Source organism: Coenobita brevimanus, chromosome 6, assembly GCF_032717465.1.
Source record: "Coenobita brevimanus isolate Jiangsu-jjx chromosome 6, ASM3271746v2, whole genome shotgun sequence".
In the NCBI taxonomy this organism is placed as follows: Eukaryota; Metazoa; Arthropoda; class Malacostraca; order Decapoda; family Coenobitidae; genus Coenobita; species Coenobita brevimanus.
In genome coordinates this window covers 63,239,437-63,262,485 of record NC_136959.1, presented here as the reverse complement: position 1 = coordinate 63,262,485, position 23,049 = coordinate 63,239,437, and the positions used below count along the sequence as shown (strand labels likewise).

The 23,049-nt window shown below is 41.5% G+C and overlaps 1 protein-coding gene across 1 annotated transcript in view; it reads right to left on the bottom strand.

Annotated features, from left to right (window-relative positions):
* LOC145401614 (uncharacterized) overlaps positions 1-23,049 on the bottom strand; it is a 100,576-nt gene that overhangs the window by 65,516 nt on the left and 12,011 nt on the right. Inside the window, exons 2-4 of the mRNA XM_080273810.1 lie at positions 9,356-9,498; positions 3,716-3,920; positions 984-1,295 (exon numbers count right to left, since the gene is read on the bottom strand). Of these exons, the coding sequence (XP_080129936.1) occupies positions 984-1,295; positions 3,716-3,920; positions 9,356-9,498 (660 nt within the window). The remainder of the gene's footprint in view (positions 1-983; positions 1,296-3,715; positions 3,921-9,355; positions 9,499-23,049) is intronic.

The following is a 23,049-nucleotide window of genomic DNA, read 5'->3' as shown; positions in this document are numbered from 1 at the left end:
GAGCAAAAAGAAAAAGAATGTGAGAGAAAAGAAGAAAGGATAACGGAAAATGGGAGTGTGAGAGGCTGCGGGATAACAGATGGAGGAGGGAGGAGAAGATAAGAGGCGAACGAAGATAAATACAGACATGTGCTGGTAATCTTGAGGGAGAGAGAGAGAGAGAGAGAACTTTGAGAGAAGCTCTGGAGTTTAGGAGCAACTCATTACCCAAGACCCAACCTTAACCTTGATCCTCTCTCTCTCTCTCTCTCTCTCTCTCTCTCTCTAATTGCCCGCTGAGCCACCATTTCATATCTCATTTCTTTCTTCTATTTTTAATCTCTCTCGGTCATTTCAAGCCATATTGGGGGCTGGATTTTTTTGTCGGCACCTAACATGGCGATAATGTAAACGCCTGCGTCTGTGTTTGTGTTGGTGTGTGTATCTTTCTGTTGCCGAAATATCTCAAAATCAAGTGGGCAAATTATATCCAAACATGGTGGGCAGTATTCTAGAATATCTGGCTTGTTAACAGTATTAGCGAATCTGCGATATGTCTCCGATTGCCGGAGGATTACTAGCTTTGTTTAAAAACAGGAAAGCTAAGAGACACTGAAACGTGGCGGTGAAATCCTAAGGCTTTCTTCGATTTGGCGAACCTGCAATAATATACCTCCGATTGCCAGATTACAAATTTAGTGTTTTTGTGATGGCAGGCGATACGCATTCGTGGGCGAATGCTTTGGCATTTATTGTCGCCCGCTTTTATCAAGGCTGAGCGATAATGTTTTTGCCCGCGTCTGTGTGCGTGTGTGTGTGTGTGTGTGTGTGTGTGTGTGTGTGTGTGTGTGTGTTCCCTTTATATCATGAACATCTTGAGCTATCGACATGAAACCTTCAGGGTATCAAGATATGGCCAAAATCTTCCGATCCTCCCCCGGAGGGGCCTCGACCCCTCGGACCCCACAGGTGGGGGCTCGGCCCCCCACCCGAATTTAACTCACCATTCAGCACATGAAGACTAGTGGTGGCGGAGTGCAGGTTGGACGGCAGGCAGGTGTAGTTCCCTTCGTCAGTAGCGTCCGCGTCGGTGATCACTAGGGTGGAGGTGACGCTCATCTCGCTGCCCTGGCCTCCACGCCTCGCCTCGCTGATCTGCACGCGGGGGTTATGGTACTCCAGGACCCGCTGCCCGTAGTGGTACCAGAAGATGTAGTCTGGAAGCTGTACCGTGGAACTGACGGTGCATTCCAGGCGTGCTGTTGAACCCCGCCTTACGTACTTGTCCAGCGCACCCGATACTTCTACCTGGGGCACTGAGGAGAGAAATGGAGGAATTTTGGAGGTAAATGGAGAGAAATGGAGAGATTGTGGAGGAAGATGAAGAGAAATGGAGAAATTGTGGAGGGAAGTGGATGAAAGATGTGGAGGGAAATACGGTAGTAGTCTGGAGGCTGCACTATGAAGTTGACGGTTCTTTCTGGTAGTGATTTCCGTCTTACATATTTCTCAAATCCTCCTAATACTTCTACCTGGGACACTGTAGGAGGTAGAAGAATGGGTAGATTAATCAAAGGAGTGGGGTAGTGTGCAGAACGACTAATATGAAGTTGAAAGACAGGTGCAGACGACTGGAAGGACTGCGAAGAAAAAAACAAGAGGTGAAGAAACAGAGGAAGAAAACTGAAGGGGGTTTGGTAGTAGGTGGAGAGGGGCGTGGAGTGGAAGGTGAATGATAAGAGGTGGAGTGATAGATGTGGTCTGCAAGATGCGCCGTGGAGTTGACGTTGCATTGTAATCTTACAATTGATTCCCGTCGTACGTGTTTCTCAAGTGCTCCGGATACTTGTACTTGGGACACTGTAGGGGGTAGATAAGTAAGTAGATGACGAGGCTGGCAGGTAGATGAAGGAGGAAATGTTGAGACGGTTGACAAGGGGTAGACAGGTAGATGAAGAACAGAATGAATATGGGAGACAACTGATAAGAGGTAGATAAGTAGATGAAGAGGGACAGAAGAAATGTGAAGGGCGATTGATAAGGGGCAGACGAACAGATGCAGAAAACAGGAAGGACTAAGAAGCAACGTTAGTCAAAGGTAGGAGTACAGACGAAGAGGAATGGGAGGGAATTAATTATAGATATAGAGACAGACTGAGAGAGTGAGGAAACTTAGATGTTGGTAAAGCTGGAGGAAGTTTACGACACACGAACGTCATTTAAAAAGATACTAAGATGTCATGGGTAATACAGATCCCAAGAAAAAGGTGTTAAAGAGCATCCAAACCTTTATAACGAGAAACTATCCAAATGTGTGGAAGAAATATGTTGAATCATGACCAATTTGAGAGAGAATTCACAAGAGAGGGACTGAATGTGGAGTGAAATCAACAAGAGGGAAGAATATGACAGAAGGCTAGGAAACCAGGGAGAGAGGTGGATTTAGGAAGAAAATTAGGCGGAAACGTACATGATGGAAAGCGGATCGGGGTGGAATGAAGAATGTGGAGCTGAGCCTGGATTAGGATTAGGTGGCAGAGGATTAGCGTACAGATCCATTTGAACTGGACACTCCGATGATAGTTCTATTTTTTGTTATTTTCCCTTTTCCTGTTTATATATGATTCCCTGTTTTTCTTTCCCCTTTTTTTCCTGGCTCCTATATGCTACCGTACTTTTGCAATGTTCCTTTCTTCGTGTTTCGGATCGTTAGCCTGTTATTGTGATTCGTGTGTGTGTGTGTGTGTGTGTGTGTGTGTGTGTGTGTGTGTGTGTGTGTGTGTGTATGTGTGTGTGTGTGTGTGTTTTTTTTTGTATGCCACCCTGGTTTCGGTGTTTCTTTTTTTCTTTCTTTTCTTTTCCTTTTTTTTCGGCAAATGGGTAAATGTCACTAGATCGCATCAGGTACATAAAACAGGCTGAAAACACATTAAAATACTTAAGCTTGGAAAGTAACAGAACTTAACCTTTTCTTCCGCGATAGATTTGCTGCAGCTTAAAAAAAAAAAAAAAAAAATCTGGCTTTAGCAGGTATATAATACGAAGTTCTCAGTTCTGGATCAAAAGTAATTCAAAAAAATTCTTACACATCTGCCACATTTCATTTCTTTGAGTTAGATATAAAATCGCATTATGTTAGATGATGTCTGCATATCCAGTGAGCCAAATATATTACTGCCTTAAATTCAGAACTCAGATTACAATAAATAAATGTGGCACCAACAAATGTTAAATAAAAAAAATAGTTTGCCTCTCTGCCACGGGACGATGTTATTTATGTAAGGAGGGACGTGTCGCGTAACTGACAAGGAAAACACCGAGAAAATGTTGCGAGTCTTTCCGCCATGTCGGGTAAGTTAACAGGGAGACAGAGGAAAGAATTAGATGATGAGGATGTGAATTTCAGAAGGAACACGGGCAGCATTTTGTGGGTAAGAGGCATTCACAGACACATTCAGGCGTAACTGACAAGGATAGCGCGAAGCAAATATTCCCCCAGACCACGACACGCAACCGTCGATGTGCAATGCCAGGTCCCCATTTGAGTTTCGGTGTCGAAGTGACGAAGAAGGAAAGCACTCAAACTGAGGTGGTGTGAAGTTATTAGTGAAACTGCATAGCAAGAGTGATTATAATTAAATTGAACTGAGAGAGAGAGAGAGAGAGAGAAAGAGAGATGGTGAATACGAAGAAAAAGAAAGAGAGAGAAAAAAAATGACTTGAAGAGGACACTTACCTATAACATTGAGGTGCAAGAGTTTGGACATCTTAGGCTCTGTGGACACCTGACACTCGTACGTGCCGGCGTCCCTCTCCTGCACGTACTTGATGACCAGGGTCCACGTGTCCTTGGTGAAGTGCACGCTGAGCCTCTGGTCGCTGACGAAGGTGTACCGGTCCACCGTCAGGATGTCCGCGTCCCTCCGTCTCACCCATGACACCTAGCGATGGACACGGGAAATACTGGTCATCATTTGTACAATCGGGGGCAAAAATGCGCTTCACGCCTTCAGTTAGATGGCGTAATTTTTCATTTTATTCGTGCTTTACCCAGACGATTTTATTCAGCTTAGGAGAGACCTCTTGCGGCGAACGGGCTAATGAGACCTTTATCTAACCCCTCCGGTTCAAAACATCCTCTCGTAAAGCTGACTAAAATCGTCTGAAGGCAGCAGGCATAAGCTATAAATAATGTCATCGTAGCCATGGGTGGGGGTAATATTTCACTTTATATCTCAGTTTTCTCTGCTGGGTACTATTCTGCAAATGAGAGATGCTTCGTATGTTTCTCTACTCATACACGATTCTCTCTGATATGATGTGGCTGGGAGGAAAATGACGGATGTGCCCTATGTGTGAAGTAAACGCAGTGGCATAATATATAAATTTTCTTCCATGACAATACACTGACGACATGGAGGTTGTGGTTATTTATTCCGAATAATTATTGTGTGTATACTTGGTTGTTTATTTGTTGGTGTTTAGTCACGATCACCTGTTTGTTTTGTTTCATACATTGCTTTTATTACTCAGTCCTCGAGCCCAAGTCACCTGTTGAATATCTGGTGTTGATTCTCCTTTTTTTTTTTCCCCTTAAATCATGAACAGCTACGTCATTATTATAAAAACTTGCCCTTTTGTACCATGATTCATATTAGGGCATTTGTTTTTTGTCCTTTTTTTTTTTTTTGTATGTTCCTTGAGACCCAGCAATCCTTCCATACGCCATCTACGTCTCCTCATTCATGCCACCGCCTAGACGCTGCTTGCCACCCTCTTTTCTTGATATTAAGGAAATCCCACACCGTCCAGTTCATTTATAGGCAACAGTAAGGTAAATTTCTCTGTATGCTGGCGGGCACGTTAATATGTACAAAAAGCAACTACAGCACAAATATCAGTAGTAATTGTTGTGTAATGGGATTCGAACCTGTAAGTACCAGCTCCTTGCAATGTTCACACACACACACACACACACACACACACACACACACACACACACACACACACACACACACACACACACACACACACACACACACACACACACACACACACACACACACACACACACACACACACACACACACACACACACACACACCTCCTTCGACATCCGTTTTCTCGTTAGTACATTTTCCCCTCCGCAATTTAACGCCACCCAGCATCAATCATCTTGTAAAGCTCCATTTCTCTGTTCCTTCCTTGCCTTTCCTTCCTTCCTTCCACCAACGCACCTTCCCTCCACCCTTCGCAAGATATATTCCGGTACCTCCATTACGCCACAGCGAACCGTCTTGATTATGAGCCCCAAGTTAGTTTGCCGACCCACATCCACCATCTTGTATAGCCCCATCACTCTGCCTCTTCCTTCCCTTTCTCCCTCTTGCATTCCCTCCTTCCATCCTTCGCAAGTTGGGTTTTCCTTCTCCCGTCTCCAACATGCCTCTAGCCTTCCTTCCTTCCACTCAAGTAATGTCCTACCACCTTAATCTCGGCGCAGTAAACCTAAATTAATTCTGTTCTCATGTGAGCTAATTTTCCAGGTCTAAACCACCATCTCTTGCACTCCCTTCTCTCTCTTTCTCCCTCTCTGGTATGCCACTAAAATTCATTCCCACGACCCTTCGTCAGATTAATTCCGCTGCTTCAAACACGCCTCAGCAAACGGCTTTATCTCTATATTAGCTAGTTTGCCGGTCCGTATCCACCTCGTACACTTCTGGCCACTCACTTCTCTTTCTCTTGCCAACAATATGCCACTAACTTTCCTTCCCTCTGACCCTGCTTAAGATTTATATCACCCCTCAATCACGTCTTAGCACGCGTCTTTCTTCCTGTGTGAACTAGTTTGCCGGTCCACATATAGCCACTCACTTCCATTTCTCACACCTCCACCCCCAATATTCCTCTAACATTCCCTCCTTCCCCCACGCCAATTGTAAGAAGTATTCCACCACATCAGTCTCGGCGCAACAAACAATTCTTGACCTCACGTGGACCCAAGCTTGTTTGATCAGGTCCCCATATTATGTGCTATATTCTATGGGCATATGAAGTTACCTAGCATCTCTGCCTTGCCCGTTCATATAGCAAATTCATATTCTCGACCACCATATTGCTACAGACTATGGTGATAAAATAAATATATGAGACTAAAATCCTTCTGGTTCGCCTGTTTGGTTCTGATTTACTACCGAACTTGAAAATGTAAACTACTCCTACTCTGTTTGCCTGTGTGTAGTTGACTGATTACCTGACTTGCAAGACTGGTACCCCATTCCCCTGCCTTCCCCTCAAGTCAGTAGTTGGAAACCGGATCGATCTGCCAACTTACACTGAACGGTCATTTTTATTTATATTCTTTTCTGCTTAACTCTGCTCAGATTGTCGTACTTTTGCAGCTTATTTCACGTAGGTCAGTGGAGGAAAAAGACAGTACTGCTGCACTACATCATTGCCATAGCGCTTCTTCATGACTAGCACCATATTTTACTGTTAATTTATTAATACAACTGTGCACTGAAGAGGGAGGAATTGCAGTTTTAGGCCAGGTTAGAGTAAAAGCAGTATAGATGTAACTCCTTCCTACCCTTCTTATCTTTGTGAATTTATCTGATTAACTGACTTGCGAGACTGGCCGACGAGTTACTCCTTTCTTTCATGTTCCACTCGCACACCAACTGCTAGAAAACTGATCCCATTTTACCTTAGCCTAGTTTTTTTTTTTTTTTTTTTTTTTTATTCCATGTAACCGAGTGGCAGAAAAGGACAGCACTATGACTCTGCCTCTTTTCCAAAATACTTCTTCGTGACTAGCATCATATAGTAGCGTTAATCTATTGTTACAACTCAGCATTCAAGATGGAGAGATGGCATTTTAAAGCCACGTTGGAATAAAAGCAGTAAAATAGTCTGACAATCAATTTGCTTAGTAGTAGTAGTAGTAGTAATAATAATAATGGTAATAGTAATAATAATAGTAACCAAAATAATGCGTCTTAGGATTGCGATTTATAGTTAAGATTTATACTTACAGGAAAAACAACAGATAAAAGTAGAGCGTGCGTTATTATTTCTTTGCCCAGCCTAGAAAACATTAATAAATTTTTTTCCTACAACAGAAGTTTTAGAAGTTTGTTTTTCAGCGTTCTGATTTGTTGCTCGTTTGCACCCTTGACATATCCTTTATCACAGTAACGCGTGTGTGTGTGTGTGTGTGTGTGTGTGTGTGTGTGTGTGTCCCATATCTCACCCTGGACGTCTCATTAATTGCAATTATATCTTCCTGGATTAGGTTGGTTTTTGTTTTTCGTGTGTGTGTGTGTGTGTGTGTGTGTGTGTGTGTGTGTGTGTGTGTGTGTGTGTGTGTGTGTGTGTGTGTGTACTCGCTGGCCCCACATGACATTCCTCTCATCACAATTAAAACTTGTGTGTGTGTGTGTGTGTGTGTGTGTATCTCACCCCTGACATTCTTCTTTCACCGCATTTATAACCTGGTGAAAGTACGGATTAATTTCAGCGTTGACCCACTCTCCTCTCCATGACATTTTCTTCCATCATCATCATCATCACCATCATTTGTTTACTCCACCTCCTCCGTATTTTCTTTATCATCATCATCATCACTTGTTTATGCCATCTCTCTCTCCCATGATATTTTCTTTATCATCATCATCATCATCACTTGTTTATGCCATCTCTCTCTCCCATGATATTTTCTTTATCATCATCATCATCATCATCATCACCTGAGCACCAGTCATGATTAATTTACTTGTACTTCCCCTTCCATGATTCCTTTAGGCCATTGTTTTCCCCTGATCTTGCATTTACTGCACTAGAAACAGACAGCTTAACAATCCAGGTCCCTATTTCACTTCTAGGTGCGACACAGGCTGGGGTAAAGAAGATCCTGCCCCGTGATCTCGTGTGCCCAGGAGTCGAACTTGGGACCTCTTTGTTTTGTGAGCAAGTGTGCTGCCTGTTACACCACCACCTCCCTCAGCTTGAAGGGTAAGCGACAATTTGTACTGTTTGCCTTACCTCAGTGAGTGCTATGATGATGATTTCTCTCTCTCTCTCTCTCTCTCTCTCTCTCTCTCTCTCTCTCTCATTTCTGTCTTTTTCGTTTCGTGCATCATATATTTTAGTGGAAAATAAGGGAGCAACAGTGATGGATAAGTGGTTGGTGGAATGAAGACCCTAATACAAGGCAGGGGACTGAGTGTGGTGGCTAGGAGACATTTCTACGAGGGAGTTTCCGTATCTTTATAAACATATGGGTGTCAGACTCTGGCGTGGCGTAAAAATGAAAAGTCGAGAGTAAGAGCAGTGAAAATGGAGTTACTGAGGATTCTGCGTGGAGTGAAGAGAGTAGATAGGATAAGGAACGGTGTGATTCAGGGATGCCGCCGTGTCGAAGGAGTGAGGGGACAGTGGAAGGATGCTAAGGTGAGGAAGTGAATAAAATGAATTTCAAAGGAACAGGTGCTGAGCTTTAACCCATAACACTTCGGATGTGTTATGAGGGCAGGAAACACGTACACAGGCGTAACTGACAAGGAAAGCATCCAAACTTCTGTATGCAACCGTCATTTTACATTCCAAGTCCCAAATGTCATTTGTGGGTAGCAAACTGAGTAGGTTAACAAAGATCGCAACTGACAGACAAGGAAAGCACCCGATCTCCCTAAAATAAGACACGCAACGTTCACTTTACATCCCAGGTCCCTATGGTCATTCTAGGTAACGAAAAAAGATTGGAATAAGTTAGCCAGATGTCAAGAAGACGCCACTACTCTTACTAACTCAGGAATCTAACTCGCGTTCTTCCAGTTTCGCGTCAGATATGCTAACCAGTGGCCACCCTCATCCTCATACCCCAGTTAGGAATGCATTGAGTCATATATCACCGCCAGGACGCCAGCGGGACCCCAGTATTTATAATTCCCCCTTGCCATTCCTTACACGTCTGTTTGGCTCTGATTACACTGAGTACATTTCCCACGTCTGGTATTTGTGGGAGGGACATATTACTGGGTATTTCTCTGCCCCTGACACCCTCCCTGGCACATCATTGTATCTCTATTAGTGGGTGTTTGTCACTCCAGTGTCCTCTCTCTCTCTCTCTCTCTCTCTCTCTCTCTCTCTCTCTCTCTCTCTCTCTCTCTCTCTCTCTCTCTCTCTCTCTCTATCACACACACACACACACACACACACACACACACACGGACGCACGCACGCACGCACGCACGCACCCACCCACACACACACACACACACACACACACACACACACACACACACACACACACACACACACACACACACACACACACACACACACACACACACACACACACATATATACGTACCGTCTTGTCACCCCTCTGCATGACGGTACAGGGCAGGTAAGCGACTGTGCCCTGATGTACCGTAATGTTGCGAGGCTGGGGGTTGGGGAAGTAGGGGCCCGTGTACAGCCCTGCCCCTGCCCCTACCCCTGCCACCACACACCCTGCCAAGGAGGAAAAATGGAAAATTAAATAAGTCGAGTTTTTTCATTGCTGTTAGGCCTACTTCTCTCCTTATTTCCAACGCTCAGCAGAAGTGAGACAGAAATAATAAATGAGGTGAGTTTACCGTTGTTCTCTCTCCTTTCACCATACACCCTAAAAAAGAAAAAAAAAAGAGAAAAAAAAAAGGGAGGGAGAGGAAATTTAATATGTCCATTGTATCCGTTCTTTCTTCCTCTCCTCACAGCTCCCCCAGTCGAAGTGAAGTAGTCGTGATAACTGTAGAACATTAGAACATAATAGATTTGTTATTGTTCTAAACCCCTTTGACCTGAAGACGTCTTTTTCGTTTTGTTATAGCCAGCATCAGGCAGTTTTATTTAGTTGAGGAGGTTCCCCTTATACTGATGTCCGAAATGTCTCTAAAATTTAACATAATCGCATGGAGATAACGATAACATTATTGTTGTACAGGACGTCATCTTTCTGGAGAACTTAAGCTTTCCACCTACACCATTGAGGAGGAAAAGGGAAATTTTAGACAAACTGTGACGCTTTTCCTTGTCACAGTAATGTCGGAGAGGAAGATTAAAGCCTGGACATTTCCCTATGACACCCTGACTGGAAGAAAAAGGAAAAATAATAACATAGATTCTCCCTCCTGTATTTATTCTTGCAAAAAGGACAAATTAATTTCTAGTTTGAGTTTTATCCCTGCTTCTACCCTTATTAAAACACATCGTATCAAAAAGGAACAGGGAAAATGAAAACTGGACTCCCTTCCCGTTCATCAGAAGTAAAGTATGAAATCCGGTACGATTATTCCTGTGTGTGTGTGTGTGTGTGTGTGTGTGTGTGTGTGTGTGTGTGTGTTTTATATTCTGGGAACACTGTATTACGAACAGTGGTACACGACACATATGAATACAGATATCAGCATTGTCGCGTAAATATTTCGTGCTGACCCTTATCAGTGTCAGTCGGTTGGCATTTTAGATTAGACGAAGATATTCCTCACCCCATTTTGATGATGATGATGATGATGATATGCGAGTCGTCTTGTATAACTCCTTTCATTATGAGAGGTCTTTCGTAAACTAAATTAAAAGAAAAATCCGGTAGAGACAGGAGGAAAATAATTGTAACCTGCACCAGAAATCCACCCGGTCTTTTCTTCTGCTTCCTTATACTCGTACGTAATCTTTTAGCCGTGGCAGGGAGTAAAACGCATAAGGTAACCAGCACTAGGCAACAGTTATGGGAATCCACCTTGGAAACATCTGCAGCTGAGTCACTCGAGCATATAAGCCATTTCATTCCAAGAGGTCTTTGTTAAATTAAGTGGCTTGGCCGTAGAAGAAATTTAAAAAGAAAAAAGAAATTGACAAACTGGATATCAGACATAATAACCCACAGCGTAAGTGTTAATAGCGGTTGTTTACTAGCCCCCTCACTGTAAATTTTTCTTATATCTGAATAAAGTCGTAGCAGGAATTTCAAGGCTAATGATAACCTGCGTCCGAAATCGAGCATGATATTCCATAGTGTGGGTGTCAGTGAATCATGTCCATCACGAACCAACACGAGAGCATTTACGGAGAGTGATTGTACCATTAATTCTGTACACGTGTCACTTGCAACACTAATCCTCCATAATTAACGAATACTTTAATATCCGGGACATCCAACTCGCTAATGAAACTGGGAGAACCCGATTTTGAGTCATGAAGCGTTTCGACTCTTGGACAAATTACTTTCTCCTCATTTTCCTTGTCCTCCAGCAGTATATTGGCGATTCGTTTTCTAGGGAAACTTAATTGTCTTCTTTAATGGCTCTTTTGTAGTTCATAGGCATTTTATTCATGTCTTCTCCAGCAGGCACCACGAGGCATATTTATTGTCGAACGAGCCAACTGACCCGAAGCATACGTGTTCCGAACCACTGTATTTCGACATGTGCAAGGAATTAATGGTTTAGACTCTCTCTCTCTCTCTCTCTCTCTCTCTCTCTCTCTCAACACTATTATCACTTCCAAAACTGGGTGCTCAGTGTGTCGATAATTTAAAATGTAATCAGATATCCAGCAAACTTAACGTTGTAATGTTTCATCTTCATAGACTTTCGTATCGAACAGGCAAGCGAGTTGGAAAACAGAATTTGTCTATACATCATTCACTTCTTGTGTTCTTCATCGCATTCATGATTCTGATATATGAGAGTTCCTTGAAGTTAATCTCTCTCTCTCTGTCTCTGTCTCTCTCTCTCTCTCTCTCTCTCTCTCTCTCTCTCTCCAATGTTCGTATGTCACAAAGTTAGCCCATCATTACCTTTACAGTTAATAGCGACCCGATATCCAGCAATTATATAGATATATCGTTTCACTGTTAAACCTTGAAAAAGTGCAACCGACAGGCATATAAGTCTCTCTCTCTCTCTCTCTCTCTCTCTCTCTCTCTCTCTCTCTCTCTCTAATACACGCGTGAGTTTTTCAGGGAGACATCAAAGCGGTTATCTCCACAGCTCAGATACATGAAGAGACCACAGCAGACTAGCGGGTTAATTCAAGCAGCAATTTTAGCGACGGGCCGTAATGGTTCCAGGAGTTTCTTGTTCTCGTCCACACACACACACACACACACACACACACACACACACACACACACACACACACACACACACACACACACACACACACACACACACACACACACACACACACACACACACACACACACACACACATGTAGGCTACACTCATGAACGCACACCTGAGCGCTCCTGCACACAAACACACATCAGTCATGCTAGGAATAACACACACACACACACACACACACACACACACACACACACACACACACACACACACACACACACACACACACACACACACACACACACACACACACATGAACGCACACCTGAGCACTCCTGCACATAATCATACATCAGTCAAACTAAGGAGAGCACACGCACGCACGCACGCACGCACGCACGCACGCACGCACGCACGCACGCACGCACGCACGCACGCACACACACACACACACACACACACACACACACACACACACACACACACACACACACACACACACACACACACACACACACACACACACACACACACACACACTGCTTCCTTGCCATGAATAAACCGGCGGGACAATGAATGTGGTTTTGTGAATGCCGTGAACAGGAACAACGAGCAGGATGTAACCATTATACTCGCGGCTTGCACGGGGGGGGGGGGAGTTAATGTACATACTCCAAGTAATTATACGTCTTTATGCACTACTGAAACTGTGAATGAAGCCTGTGAATGTGGTGAATGACTCAGTGAACGATATACCCCAGTTTGTATACATGAAGTGAATAATATACTTCTTGGACGATGAGTGTAACCAGAGAAAGCGTACGATAGTGAACATGACTGAAAATTAATATACGTGTAATGGTACATGTAGGCTTTCATCCATTCATTTGTAGTGGCTCCCTGACACGACTCTACACTGAGGGACAAGGTAAATGATTCTCGTAGCCCAGGAAACTATTTACTACGCTGGGTGGTAACCATGATGGAGCGAGCACCTGGTGGGCTACTGAGTTAAGGCCGCTCCAGTCGTGTGTAGCCTATAAGGGTTTTTATCTGAGGGTCCATTGGGGTTTCTTGTTCTCTAAATACCGCTCAGGGAAGAGGGACTGGTCAGTTTTGCCATATATTTCTAAACCACGAGAGAGGTTTCTTAAACATATCAAAAATACCTTAAACCAAGATAGAATATATTAATAAAGGACATTGCCATAGTGAATTGATTAACCCCTTCACGACGATGACTTTATTATAGTCTTGCTGGGTTCAGACGATTTTATTTAGCTGAGGAGAGATTTCGTTTTCTTTATATACAATTCCTAACCCTTTTGCTTTCCATTTGAGAGAGAGAGAGAGAGAGAGAGAGAGAGAGAGAGCTCAAAGGAGTTACATTAATAGAAGACTTACTCTAATTACATATTCATGAGCAGAATAACAAAGAAAAACAGAGAGAGACAGAGAGAGAGAGAGAGAGAGAGAGAGAGAAGAGAAAGAAATACGAAGGCAGTAGACTAACATTCCCATTGACACGTTCATTTGGGAGACGAACGATTCAGTCTTGCATGAACGTTCCCAGCTACTCATTCTCTCTCTACAAAAGCCTGATGGATATAATAATAATAGCCCTGCCGTTGGTAATTAGAGGATGTGGGCTCCGGTTATTTTCCGGGTGAACGATAGATGGCAATTTTTTACCACTGGATTATTAGAATTATTGCATGCCCGAAAATTAGTAGGAAAAAATGCAGTAAACAGGATTGATGCCGTTAGTTTTGATTACATTTATTTTTTTGTGTCTTACAGCACCATCGTCATCATCATCATCATCATCATCATCATTATTACCTTCTTCCCGTTATCTTATATTCGTTTGGTAATCTTCAGAATTGGAACAAGATAACATAAAAGCAGAAAAAAAGTTATACGAGTATCACTTGAAAATCGACTTGCATGCGTCCAGTCATTCTTCATTTCAGTATATCGAAAAGCCGTCCAACCATCATTCATTCCTATATTGCCCTGTCAGACGCATAGGAGTCTTGAACTGAGTTATATATTCCACCATTTAAGACGAGGATGATCGTTCACCTGTCCTTGAGTGGCATTGTGTGAGCAGTAAACTCAAACCACTCCTTGAACTTGCACCCTCCTGGGCTATGTCCGGCTGGATGGAGAGCTAATGTCTTTAGCTTTTTTGCTGTGACGTACTTTTTTTTTCTGATTTTCCCAAGCCGATTTTTATCTGCAAGCCGATAACACACCACAACAAGACTATCAAACTCTGTATTCTGTTTTGACAATTACGGGACAATTTTATCTGGCTCAGTAAAACCCGCCAAAGCAAGCGTTAATGACTGTCTGGCTTTTGATCTTGTATTGACCGTCTACAAACTATTTCATTTGGTTGAGGAATGTCCGCTGCAGCGAGAATGTTAACAATTATCTTGCTTAGCCCAGAGGTTGCCTGTTACGAGCTTTGAAGTGCATTTGGCTGACTGTATACATTATTGCTTCACATGGGGAGGGGGGGAGGGCTCAGTTAAAGGGTTAACATAATGTGAAACAGAAACAGAAATTCAAAATAAACCTTTGATATAATTTGCTACATTACGGTTCTGAAATTTCACACAAAATATTGCTGGGAGGAGGATGTAAATGCATTCACATATTTATGAATAATTAAACTATTAAAATCTGGTGAATCCACGTACCATTCAACTGCATTTTCATTTACCTACATTGGACCAGGCACAGTCAGGGAGAAAGTTTACCTACTATTCCACTTCGCCAATTTGTACTTTATGGCATGTCCCTGACTTTCGAACCAGACGCATCGTATGAAAGAGAATTATATATATAGACAAGGAAGCATACCAAGCCTCTCTCAGACTGGAAATAAGAGCACTAGGTAGCAATGCAAAGCGAAAATTATAAGAAGTGAAATAATAGGGAATTTTGGTTTCCTGCTGTACCAATGAAGCAGGTCCTCATTAGTTTGTCTTAAAGCTTTGTCTCTTGCTTTCCAAGTCCCATCTCCTTCCGTAATCTATATTACCCCTCATAAATGTCGTATATCTTTAATAATAATAATAATAATAATAATAATAATAATAATGATAATGCTACTCACTACTACTACTAATGCTACTACTATACTACTACAACTACTACTACTACTACTACATTATGACTACTACGGATACTGCTAATACTGTGCTATTGAATTAGGCTACAACTGCTACAACTACTACTGCTACTACTACCGTACTACTACCACTACTACTACTACTACTACTACTAGTAGATGTAGAACAATTAAAAAATATTGTATGAAACTTACCTATTACTAGTGAAGCGAGGAAAACATATACACTCCTGTGCATCATTCCGACGACAGAGAGAGACTTCACTTCTTTCACTTCACTGATTTCACCTTTTTCTTTCCCTCAGTATACCATCTGTTTCATGCCCATCGTTTATCAGGTTATCGTATTTGCCTCGTGTTTGTTTGTGGTTGTTTTGGATAGTATCATTTTTAGCTTTCTGTTGTAAATTTTGGAAGACTGCGTTTCGTATTTTTTTAAATCTCGTGTTTTGGAATTGGTTTTGAGATATTTAAAAATTGTTTACTTTCGTTTGATATTTGCGTTTCTTCTTCCCTTCCTCTTCTTTTTCTTCTTCCTCTTTTGCTGCTTCTTCTTCTTCCTCAGAGCGAGGAAGAGGATAGGGGTTGGGGAACTCTATGAAAAGAACTTAAAAAAAAAGAAAAGAACAATGGATAGAGGAGCAGGAGTAATGAAGCAACAAATATAAGGAAAAATAATGGAAAGAAGAGTAGAAGGGATGGAAAAAAAAATATAAAATGAGAAAGGAGAATGAAGAAGAAAACAGGAAAGAAACCAAGGGGGAAAAAAGAGACACAGAAAGCCAGAGACGGAAAAGAAAATCAGAAGAGTAAAACAGAAAAGTTAAACAGCGAAAAGAGAGGAAAAGGAGAGAGCAGATAATAAGGAGGAGAAGTTGGGAGAGGACAGAAAAAAAAGAGAATGGATGAAAGGGTAAAGAAGATAGCTGGGTAGAGAGAGAATATGAAACAAAAAAGCAGAGAATGAAGACAGACAGACAGACAGAGAAGGATAAAGGTGATGGAAGGTGAGAAAGAGTCAAAAATACATTTAGGAAACTTAAAGAAGGGCACAAAATTTTAAGACTTGAGGGGAGAGAGGACTAGAGACAAAAGGTGCAGAGAGAGAGAGAGAGAGAGAGAGAGAGAGAGAGAGAAGATGGTAGAAGGGAATGAGAAAGGACAAAAAAAAAATCAGATAAAGAAAATGAGATGGATGGGAATATGGAAAGAAGAAATTTATAGATGACGGAAAGGTGAGAAAAGGGGAATAAAGAAATATAAGAAAAGAGATGAATAAAGGAAAGATAAAAACAGTCCAAAGGAAGACGAAAATAGTAAAAAAAAAATGTTCTTAGGATGGTGCAAGGGAAGGAAAACGAGGAAGGAGAGAAATGGGTGAAATTAACAAGAAATATAAAGATAAATGAGTCGCAAGGGAAGGAAAAAAGAAAGGGAAAGGAAAAAGCTGATCAGAAAAAATATAATACGAGGTAATACGAAAGGAAAGGGAAGACTTAAAAATAATGTGGAAATAAAAGAAAAGGACCCATAAAGAAAACAAATGACATGTGTAAGATAAAATAGAAAGTAAAAATGAGCCAAAGAAAATTAATTAGTAAGAAAAAAGGACAAAAGAAAATTAATTAGATAGTGAAAAGGGCAGAAGAAAATGAATGTGAAAAAAAAAGGTTAAAATAAAACTTTGTCACGTTCCTATCGACCCTTCGCCACCTTCACGCTCAAGTCGTTCATATCTGCAAATAGAAAATACGATCCTTGTGTTAATAATGTGGATATAATAAATACAGTATTATGAGAGTGACAGTCTATAATAGTGTGTAGGGAATAACAACAACAACAATAATAATGATGATAGTAATAATAATGATAATAATAATTAGCTACATTTTTCTCAGCCTACCAGCAGATCAAAGGACCACACTCAGTTCTTCGAAATAGTACCATCCTTCTCACAGTTTATGCAGGATTGATAAAAATGTCAGTATTATCTCTCTCTCTCTCTCTCTCTCTCTCTCTCTCTCTCTCTCTCTCTCTCTCTCTCTCTCTCTCTCTCTCTCTCTCTCCTTGCAATATCCCCAATACAGTACACCCGACCCCGTTATTGCACTCACATTTTATCCTTCCAAGCCAAGCGCGCTTTCCTTCCTTTCTAAATATATTCCAGATTGATTTATATATATATTTCTCTTCTCTAAGCTCACTGTGTTTTCCTCCATGGCAGTCACCCCTCCTCACATACCTGTTATATATATATGCCCATTTTTGCGTTTATTTTTTGTTCCTGCCATTTTCTGATACACTGACTGCATCTATAGTCATTTTCTCTACATTTCTTCATTCTGTATACTGTCTAAATAGCCTCTGTCTTTATCTCTAGATTCCACACATGTTTTAAGTAACCACAGACTTCTCTTTTCTACTTGCCAAATAAATTCTCAGTTACCTACTTAGAGAGAATACTTAAATATATTCTGCATTCATCCTTGCACTACAAATACTTTTTCTATATATTCTTACATTTTAGTTACTTTATAGATACACCATTCATAACCTCATACCTCTTCCTGGAATTAATGCGTATGCAAAACCGCTTCTTGCCATATGGCCTAACCTTGCATGCTCTTGGAACGGAATTAAGTCCAACCTGTTATTACACCTGTATTTCATCCTTGCAGGCCATTTGTACTTCTCTTGTTCTCTAAATGCATTCTAAATAACTCCAATATAAAGTTCTTGACTCTAAAAACACTTATAATATTTCCTGCCATTGGAACACAATATAAATAATTTCTACATAGTGAAAAACAGCTAATTACACTCTAAATTATGAATAACTGTTATATACATTATGACTTTCTAACTAACATCCATATACTGTACATTCCAGAAATAAAAATATATATAAAATCCTCTTGCAACATGACCTGACCTTCGTGGCACTGGGATTGCAACAAAGCCGAATCAATTATTAAGCTGGTATTTTATCCCTGCAGGCGAGATCCGCTTTCCCTGCGCTCCAAATGCGGTCTAATTCCTATATTCATTTTTACAATTTCACCTGCTCCCTGCAGTGACGTATTTTCCTCCAGACGATTTAATTCTGGTTAAGAAAGGTAGGAAAGATCTCTTGCACACACACACACACACACACACACACACACACACACACACACACACACACACACACACACACACACACACACACACACACACACACACGTTTAAAATATTTTCCTGTAAACTGAACTCACACCGTCCTCACACTCCAAATTCAATGGAACTGACTTTTTCATTACATTTGTACGTTATTCATGCAGCCAACATATACTTTCCATGCTCTCGTAATACATTGAAAGTAATTCCTACGTGCGCTCTCTGCTCAAATTACGTGTACAGTATTTTCCTGTAATATTAGCACACCTTCCCTGCGGTCCAGAATCATTTACAACAAACATATTGCTTTCATGGTTTGTGTTTGCAGTTTAAATATACCTTCCCTGCGCTTTCAACACATTACAAAAAAATACTTTGTACAATTGCCTGCAAAAGTTCCGTCCCTCTTCCTTTCGACCAGTAACTCAAAACATTATATTAATTTTGGTGGTTGAAAGTAACAGTTGGATAAAAGTAACTGTTTAACTAACCGAATAGATTACAGTAAGTACATGCAACTTTTCCCCAACGAATATGATGTTATGGGTTACTGAAGGACGGGAGGGGGAATGAAACTTTAGCCGGAGACTGTAGATTTCTATTGTAGTGCCACTAGAATAAATGTAACACTGGATTGACTACGGAGACCTCGGGAACTACTTGAGAGAGAGAGAGAGAGAGAGAGAGAGAGAGAGAGAGAGAGAGAGAGAGAGAGAGAGAGAGAGAGAGAGAGTGCTTAGATACGGCAGTTTCAAGCATACCTTTTAGTACCCTGTCTGGGCCAGTGACAGATTCCTTAACCTGCACTCTAAAAATGTTTACGTAGGGGGCCCTTATTCAGAAGTAAATACTTAATCATACCTGTGGGTAAATAGGGCTAGTCTGATGTCAATATTGAAAATTTAAGGATAGAATCAATGAAACTGAAATGCATGACAGTGAGAAGTAGAGTAAAATCCTAAAAATCGAGAGTTGCGTTGTCTGTAAGAACTCCGTGAATAAATAAGAAGACAATGAAGTAGCAATAATACTGTCAGTGATACTCCTGTTTTTGGATTAAGTATGCGGTATGAATGCACTGACATGGTTAATAATCAGTATGATATCACTATATGGGGTAACATTGGTCAAGACTTCAATTTGTGATGTAGGTCTTGCGTGTTTTGCTTTGCTTTCGCCAGTTTTTATAGACGTAGTTAGTGCATTTGCTTACACTACTTAATGCCATCGCAGTGCCTAGTTATGGAATGGGGATATGTGACGGGCTGGGCCAATCACAGAAAATAAACAATATGGGGGGTGTTAACTCCTTCAGTATGGTGACGCCTTTAATATTTTACTTTCTCTACTAGTGGCGGTAATTTTTTTTCACAGAAGATGAACAGAGGAAGTAAGAGCAAATTAAATAAAAAATGATAATTCCACACTAAACAGTACTGCAAGTGTCCTTCATTATGGGGTACGTGAAGCAACAGGAATTAATGGAGTTCCTTTCTAGTACCTTCACCACCAGACGTCTGTCATAACTCCTTTAATCCAATTGCGTATTTTTCATATTTCTTTTATCATCCACCATGCAATTTTAATGAACTTAGGAAAAATAACTAGTACCAAAGAGTTTGATAAAAGGTGCATACATAGATGGACAGATAGACAGATATTTCTTTTAGTTCTAAAAGTCTTTCCTTAACGGAATAGATCCCCCTGAAAAGTAGTGAAAATAAAATTCAACGTACGTTATCGGAGTGGAGATAAGCTAAATATTAATGTCTGATGTTACCGAGAATAAACTTAAGAGACGATATCATATTGTAGGGGTTAAAGAGAATAAACTGTAAGATGCGATGTCGCACCAAACGAGTTCAAGAATTCCTGGTTCTCTCCGACAGAAAGAATATGATTTCGCCCCTGTTTGTTTGTTTGTTAGTAGGATTACTCAAAAACTAAAAGAGAGATTTGAACTAAATTTGGTGGGTAGATAGCCCATGTCCCAGAGAACAATCGATTAACTTCTGGGACCGATCTGGATCGTATTACAGATTCAGGATCCGGAATTACATTGTCCTTGTCGGAGAGATGGGCTCCATTGAGTGCCCCTCTAGTTTACCAAGGTTTTCCTGTAATACGTATATCCCCTCCTTGCATTTCGAAAAAAGTTTAGGTCGACGGTGTCAGTCAGGAGTTACGTAAAATATAAAGGTTTGATGTTAGTGAGAATAAAGTACGTGATCACACTGAAGAGGCTTACAGTCTCTCGATTACGAACGATTTTCCTGCCATAATATGAACACCCCTCTCTCGCATTCTGTGTACGTTTAGGTCGACTTTTCCAACAAATACAAAGAAACCCTCCTCGCATTTGGCAAGAGGTATAGACCAAAGTTTTTTCTGCATTCCATACAAACCCTCCTTGCATTCCCAACACGTTTCGACCTTTCTTACACGTTTTTAATTCACAGACACCCTTCCTGGTATTCTCCTTACATTATACTGTATTTTTCTTGTACTCGTAATATGGATACCCTTTGCTTGCGTTCGGAACACGTTTAGGCGGAAGTTTTTCTCTAATCCAAAAACCTCTCCTCGCATTCCGAGTACGTTCAATCCGAAGTTATCTCTTAATGCGCACAAAGCTTCCTCGCATTCGGAATACATTTAGGACGAAGGTGTCAGTCAGAGAGCGTGCTGGTGGTGGCATATACACACAAAATATCGGAACCAGATACCCGCCAGGATATTGAGGGCGTAACTTTTGCTCGCGAGTGTTGTTGATGTTGGTGGGCGGAGGCAGCTCACATACACCCACACCCGCACGCGCAGGAATACTTCACAAATAAGTTTCTCTCTCTCTCTCTCTCTCTCTCTCTCTCTCCAGATAATTTTACTTGGTTTAGAAGAGATTTGTTGCTTTGTCGATTTTATTTTTTTCATCAGACAGACACTCGTAATCCGTTTTAGCTCGGTTGATAGCCAAGTGTAGCCAGACAGGAGGATGAAATTAACTGTAGTTCATTCACTTTAAACTGGCTCTGTCTTGTCCTTTTGTAGCCTATTTCCCATGGTTCAGTTGCAGAATAACTCAATGCTACGCCTGCACATTCTGTCCACAGCACTTCTTCGGGACTAACACAATAGTCTACAATTAATCCCTTGTTACAGCTGAACATTAAAGATGGAGAGATGGCAATTGTAGGCCAAGTTAAAATGAACAGAGTCTACTAACCAGTGAGAGTCATTCTTACCTCAGAACTAAGGAATATAGAATTTCATGCAACCACAACTTAGATATGTAGTTAAAGGAATGGCCCAGTTCCCTCACATGAAAACAAACAGACTGTCGTGAGGGGGTTGGAATAGCGATGATTTTTTTTTTTTTTTTTCTTTTTAACTCTCAGACCATTTTATATAGCTTTTGAGAAAACTTGTTACTGAAATGGATAAGGACAATATGCCATCATTTCGTTAATATGTTGCTGTTGCTCCTTCCCAGACGAGTTAATTTAGCGTAGGAAAGGCCGCCACTACTGAAGGGTATAGCAACAATCTCTCTTATGCCCTGCAAAACATACCGTCATTTCAGATGTTGTTGTGGCCACCAAGGAACAATTTTGTGAAGCATAATTTCATGAGAGTCCTGGTAGGCGGCAAACACACACACACACACACACACACACACACACACACACACACACACACACACACACACACACACACACACACACACACACACGCACGCACGCACGCACGCACACGCGCGCGCGCGGAAATAATGCACATTATCCCCAGGCATGGCCTTCTCACTGCGATCGTGTGTTGTTTCCTCCACACATCTGTTATCCGGACACATTCATGGCATATCGACTGTCTGTTATTTACCCTGTATCGATTATCCGGACACTCATTTGCCCCATGTCTCGTTATTTGGACATATTAACAAGACTTGAATATCTGTATACATAATTTCATCTTATTAGCTCACATACCATTCTCTCTCTCTCTCTCTCTCTCTCTCTCTCTCTCTCCCCTTGACACGTCCACAAACACTCACATTAATGTTTTTTACCCACACTCACACAGGAAAACCCTCGAGTTTGGGAAGCTCCCTGTCCCCCCCCTTCTCTCTCTCTCTCTCTCTCTCTCTCTCTCTCTCTCTCACCCCCACTTTTCGTGTCCCAAGCAATGAACATGCAAGAAAGTTTGGATGGTGAAGAATGAGTACTGAGAATTCTAACTTTCCAGACGGGTGAAGTTGGATTGGAGGTATTGGTTCTCCCGCCCCCACCCCAGTCTTTATTATTATTATTATTATTTGCATTTTTATGATGATGATGATGATGATGGTGATAATGATGACGATGGTGATGATGGTGATAATGATGGTGATGACGGTGATGATGATGATGACGAGCAGGGAGACAGAACAGTGAAAGGCAGGTATGGGTAAGAGAGAAAGTCCAGGAAAAAAGAAAGAAGAAGAAAAAGAAGAAGAGGAGGAGGAGGAGATGGGGAAGAGGAATATTGGATTAGACAAACGGTAGAGAGAGGAGATGCAGTGAAACCAGGAGAGAGAGAGAGAGAGAGAGAGAGAGAGAGAGAGAGAGACGAGTGGTCAGAGGAAGCAAAAACTGGAAAATAAAATGGCAAGTAATGACTGAGAC